Source organism: Salmo trutta, chromosome 31, assembly GCF_901001165.1.
Source record: "Salmo trutta chromosome 31, fSalTru1.1, whole genome shotgun sequence".
NCBI lineage: Eukaryota > Metazoa > Chordata > Actinopteri > Salmoniformes > Salmonidae > Salmo > Salmo trutta.
In genome coordinates this window covers 34234447-34240955 of record NC_042987.1, presented here as the reverse complement: position 1 = coordinate 34240955, position 6509 = coordinate 34234447, and the positions used below count along the sequence as shown (strand labels likewise).

Genomic DNA, 6509 nt, shown 5'->3' with positions numbered 1-6509 from the left:
TGTCATAGCATCGCTACTGTCATAGCCTCACTACTGTATATAGCCTCGCTTCTGTCATAGTCTCACTACTGTCATAGCCTTGCTACTGTGTATAGCCTCGGTACTGTCATAGCCTCACTACTGTCATAGCCTCGCTACTGTCATAGCCTCGCTACTGTCATAGTCTCACTACTGTCATAGCCTTGCTACTGTGTATAGCCTCGGTACTGTCATAGCCTCACTACTGTCATAGCCTCGCTACTGTCATAGCCTCACTACTGTCATAGCCTCGCTACTGTATATAGCCTCGCTACTGTCATAGTCTCGCTACTGTCATAGCCTCGCTACTGTCAAAGTCTCACTACTGTATATAGCCTCGCTACTGTCAGCCTCGCTACTGTCATAGCCTCGCTACTGTCATAGCCTCGCTACTGTCATAGCCTCACTACTGTCATAGCCTCGCTACTGTCATAGCCTCGCTACTGTCATAGTCTCGCTACTGTCATAGTCTCACTACTGTATATAGCCTCGCTACTGTCATAGTCTCGCTACTGTATAAAGCCTCGGTACTGTCATAGCCTAGCTACTGTCATAGCCTCGCTACTGTCATAGCCTCGCTACTGTATATAGACTCGCTACTGTCATAGCCTCGCTACTGTCATAGCCTCGCTACTTTCATAGCCTCGCTACTGTATATAGCCTCGCTACTGTCATAGCCTCGCTACTGTCATAGCCTCGCTACTGTACATAGCCTCGATACTGTATATAGCCTCACTACTGTCATAGCCTCGCTACTGTCATAGCCTCGCTACTGTACATAGCCTCGCTACTGTCATAGTCTCACTACTGTCATAGCCTCACTACTGTCATAGATTCGCTACTGTCATAGTCTCACTACTGTCATAGCCTCGCTACTGTCATAGCCTCACTACTGTCATAGCCTTACTACTGTATATAGACTCGCTACTGTCATAGCCTCGCTACTGTCATAGTCTCGCTACTGTATATAGCCTCGCTACTGTCATAGCCTCGCTACTGTATATAGCCTCGCTGCTGTCATAGTCTCGCTACTGAATATAGCCTCGCTACTGTCATAGCCTCGCTACTGTTATAGCCTCACCACTGTCATAGTCTCGTTACTGTCATAGCCTCGGTACTGTATATAGCCTCGCTATTGTCATAGCATCGCTACTGTCATAGCCTCACTACTGTATATAGCCTCGCTTCTGTCATAGTCTCACTACTGTCATAGCCTTGCTACTGTGTATAGCCTCGGTACTGTCATAGCCTCACTACTGTCATAGCCTCGCTACTGTCATAGCCTCGCTACTGTCATAGTCTCACTACTGTCATAGCCTTGCTACTGTGTATAGCCTCGGTACTGTCATAGCCTCACTACTGTCATAGCCTCGCTACTGTCATAGCCTCACTACTGTCATAGCCTCGCTACTGTATATAGCCTCGCTACTGTATATAGCCTCGCTACTGTCATAGTCTCGCTACTGTCATAGCCTCGCTACTGTCAAAGTCTCACTACTGTATATAGCCTCGCTACTGTCATAGCCTCACTACTGTCATAGCCTCGCTACTGTCATAGCCTCACTACTGTCATAGCCTCGCTACTGTATATAGCCTCGCTACTGTATATAGCCTCGCTACTGTCATAGCCTCGCTACTGTCATAGTCTCGCTACTGTCATAGTCTCACTACTGTATATAGCCTCGCTACTGTCATAGTCTCGCTACTGTATAAAGCCTCGGTACTGTCATAGCCTCGCTACTGTCATAGCCTCGCTACTGTCATAGCCTCGCTACTGTATATAGACTCGCTACTGTCATAGCCTCGCTACTGTCATAGCCTCGCTACTTTCATAGCCTCGCTACTGTATATAGCCTCGCTACTGTCATAGCCTCGCTACTGTCATAGCCTCGCTACTGTACATAGCCTCGATACTGTATATAGCCTCACTATTATCATAGTCTCGCTACTGTCATAGCCTCGCTACTGTACATAGCCTCGCTACTGTCATAGCCTCACTACTGTCATAGCCTCACTACTGTCATAGCCTCGCTACTTTCATAGCCTCGCTACTGTATATAGCCTCGCTACTGTCATAGCCTCGCTACTGTCATAGCCTCGCTACTGTATAAAGTCTCGATACTGTCATAGCCTCACTACTGTCATAGCCTCACTACTGTCATTGTCTCACTACTGTCATAGCCTCGCTACTGTATATAGCCTCGCTACTGTATATAGCCTCGCTACAGTTATTTTTCAGTGTCTTTTTACTGTTGTTTTTATTTTTTTAGATATCCATTTTTCACCTAATACCTATTTTTTATTTTAAAATTGCGCTGTTCATTAGGGCCTGTAAGTAAGCATTTCACTGTAAGAACTACACCTGTTCTATTCAGCGCACGTGACAAATAAACTTTGATTTGAGTTGATTTGACACAGACATGTCATATTTGGCAATTTGCACCATATCAATTCAAAGCATCAGCATATTTTTGGTTTATGCTTTTGGTCAATAGCCAACAATCATGCTAGTCAAGTCTCAGACTTTTCGTGGTTGAATTGGACAACAAAGTGTTAAGAAATTGGTGCAGTTCATAAAGAAACTGCAAATATTTGTTTGACCCTTGGCATTTGTCTGCTAAACAAACATTATTTTGTCTATGTATCCCTTAACATCTGCTTCTTGACTTCAATAGATGTCAAAGCCATCTGGAATTTTCAGTTTTTCTCAATTGATTTGCCGCATTGAAGGGAACACAGGTCCATGCTCTTAAAACAGTTCATCCAGACATCGAAACATAGTTCTAATTTTGCTAAATGGCCCGTAGTCATTGCAAAATCCAATATTTCTTTCATTTTCAATATATCTCTTTAAATCAAATTTCTACATCAAAACTACAGACGTGTCAAATCAAATCAAATCAAATGTATTTATATAGCCCTTCGTATATCAGCTGAAATCTCAAAGTGCTGTACAGAAACCCAGCCTAGTCAACCGTTGATTAGTTCATATCTTAACACAACATTATTTGTGTGTGGATGCATATTTTTTCACAGGAACTTAGTCATGGACATTTCCTCAAATAAATTGTTAACAAAAGATCAATACGTGTCCTTGAATGATATTAGTCATTTTCATTTCTCAACGTGGATGCATCTGAAACAGTCTCAAAATGATCAAACACTAGTAACTTTGGTGAGACATTTACAGAAAATGAGAAACATTTGGAACTAGTGCATCGCCCATAGGACAGTTTCATGGAATTTAAAATAAGATTTTTGTTTTAAAAGATAGTTCAACACACAACTTCAGATTTAAACAATCCTTAGTTCATTATGTGAACAAAAACAATATTTAAATGTTAATTCATTCACTTTTTTTCCACTGTAAAAAAATCCTTCTTTGTTAATTGTGACATCTTGTATTTTTCCACAGTGCTGCCCAAAGGCACAAGTTTAAGATCCACCCCCAACAATAATTACCTTGGTTGAATTTAAAAAGCCCCAACTCAGACTCAGACTCCAGTTAATTCATTTCTCAGTGTACATGTAACACCAGTGGAGAGAGAATGAAGGAAATACCACTGTATGTCATTATTGTACTACACATCTGGTCCTACGGTGTTAAAGGTAAGACATTATGATATACACTAACTATTCATTCAATGAAAATTGCATTTAGTATTCTTTACACATTCAATGAATTGTGAGCACTGATGTTTTTCTAAAGCCAGTGCCTATATGTGGTGTAACGTGTAATTAATAGAAAGGCCTAGTACAGGGCAGAAACACTCATCTATACATTTCTTATCCAAGATACAGTGTATTTGTTGAACAAAGGTCATTGTGCAGACAGATGATGCATAATAATACATGTATTTTCTGTCATTTTTCAGCTCAAGAATCTGGAAAAGGCTGTCAAAGACCCCAACTGGACAATGGCTTTGTTGACCCGGAGCAGGAAATGTACCAGGATGGCATGACTTTGACTTATGCCTGTGATCAAGGTCTGAAGACACCAATGGAAGGCTGGTGGGGGATGATTAAATGTGAGAATGGTAGATGGTCTGCTAGTCCTCTGTGTACGGGTAAGTACTGTCTGCTCTAACATTGATCTATAGCAAAGAGACTAGTGTAAAAACTCAGAAAACTTTCGGTACAGGAAAGAGGGGATGTTGGTGTGACAGGAAATATGATACATTTGTGTTGTGAACAACGTTCAGTACTATCATCTCTTGTACTTCGTTGTCCTTTATTTCTTTACTAATCATTGTTTGTACTGTATCTTCACAGCTAGTCGTTCTTGTGATGCACCTCCTCAAGTGAACCATGCAACCATTGTTCAACATTATCAACACAAGTTTAGTAATGGATCAAAAGTGGTTTATAAATGCAAAAGATCCTACATGATGGAGGGGAATGCAGATATATTCTGCCTTTCAGGAGAATGGACCTCAGTCCCCACATGCAGTGAGTACTGACTTAAAGGGATTGTGCCAGATTTTGGCAAATAAGCCCTTTTTCTACTTACCCAGAGTCAGATGAACTTGAGCATGCTAGCCGTTCCGGTAGACTTCCAGTCACTGTGCTAACACTAGTTAGCATTGGCTCGCAAAACTACCTCTAACTTCCTTCATACTGGACGCAGAGAAATACAATTTTTATCCATTACTTCATCTTGATTGGGGTAAATCGAAGCAGGGCTTAAAATCTCACACTATCCATTTTTACATTTTAGTCATTTAGCAGACGCTCTTATCCAGAGCAACTTACAGTAGTGAATACATACATTTCATACACTTATTTTCTCCGTACTGGTCCCCCGTGGGACTCGAACCCACAACCCTGGCGTTGCAAACACCATGCTCTACCAACTGAGCCACACGGGACTACTATCCCTTTAAGATCCAACTGATTTCTGTGTTCTGACCTCTGTACTGCATTTTTGTGTCACGGAAGAGAGCAGTACAGTATTGACTTTGAGCTTCAGTCCAGAGTCCTCCAGAAGGGTTTCTAATAATATAACATAACCACAAGTTTAAAACTGACCATAAGCCTTGTTTCCTAGCCGTTTCATTGAAAAGTCAAAAGTGAGCAAATAACATTTCTTGTAATAATCACATTTATCTCTTAATCTGAAATCTAATCAAATGTTATTGGTCAAGTACACAAATTTGTAGATGTTATTGCATGTGCAGTTGAAATGCTTGTGTTTCTAGCTCCAACAGGGCAGTAATACATGGCATTAAAACCAATTAAAATAAATAACAATACACACATAATCCAGAAAAATAAAGAAATTAAGAAATATCAGAACAATATTTGTTTAATATGCTGCTATACTGTAAAGCTTAGCTGGGTCATTCATTAAAGACATAATGGGAATGTTAAATTTTAAAAGGGTCCTTTCACAGCTTTCCTTGCTGAAATTTAACCTAATGCAGGTAAAGTCAATAACAACAAATGCAATCTGTGGAAACCATTCATTTGTGCTTGCTGATTTCAATCTTTTTACCAGATTCATTTTCACACCTACCGTAACTCTCTCCAACAGGTCATGAGGACTTACGGAAGTGTATGGACAGCCAGTTTCAGTGCAGTAACAGAAGGTGCATACCGACCACCTGGAGGTGCGACAAAGACAACGACTGTTCCGACAACAGCGACGAGGAAAACTGTGGTAAAGCAAAAAACCTTTCTGAAATCTACCAATTGCCTAGATACCTTAATATGCTAATTTAGCTAGTGGGGGGAATGTCTCGGTGCTTTCCTTCCTCTATGAACCTGTTTTATCTCAGTTATTCTCAGTAGGTGTATTTTGTCTCTTAGTTGTACTTAAATAAATGTTACAGTAGGCCTATTTTTTCTCTCTCAAAATATTAACTACCATGTCATCCCATTCAGGTTATGAAAATGTAGATCCATAATGGGTAAGTTTTTGTGCATCCCTACACGGTGGATTACAAAACTCGTAAGAGTTTACAGTATTAAAAATATTATGATTTTTATTTCAGGTTGTTCACGATGAAGATGTGACTTACTGAAAGACCTGAGGATGGATGATACCTTGTCCATTTGTTCACATATCACAGCATATGTGTATTTTCTTAACAGGGCTAGTAACAGGAAATCAATAGATTGTTTAGGATATAACTGATAAATGTAGCTTTTACATTTGGGTCATGATATAGAAAAGTATTTACAGCACAAAGGGTTCAAAATTCAAAAGGCACTCGCACATCTAAGCAGTCTTTTTGCAGGTGCATGGTAACAGCTGAACAAGATGAAGGAAAAAGGAAACCGCACACTGCTCTTGATAGTATCACTGATCTTTAACTTCTATGGGCTAGGTGGGACGCTAGCGTCCCACCTGCAGGACACAGTCAGTGAAATATCAGGGCGGAACATTAAAAAACAACAAAATGTCTTAATTCAACTTTCTCAAACATACGACTATTTTACACCATTTTAAAGATACACTTCTCGTTAATCTAACCACATTGTCCGATTTC

General features: G+C 40.4%; 1 protein-coding gene across 1 annotated transcript; it reads left to right on the top strand.

Moving 5' to 3' along the window:
- The first annotated feature begins 3503 nt into the window (after positions 1-3503).
- LOC115170074 (complement factor H) lies at positions 3504-6264 on the top strand. Its single transcript, XM_029726327.1, has 6 exons — positions 3504-3627; positions 3894-4085; positions 4291-4467; positions 5552-5677; positions 5902-5927; positions 6012-6264. The coding sequence occupies exons 1-5, from the start codon at positions 3567-3569 to the stop codon at positions 5922-5924; spliced, it is 579 nt and encodes a 192-aa protein (XP_029582187.1). The 5' UTR covers positions 3504-3566; the 3' UTR covers positions 5925-5927; positions 6012-6264.
- The last annotated feature ends 245 nt before the right edge of the window (positions 6265-6509 follow it).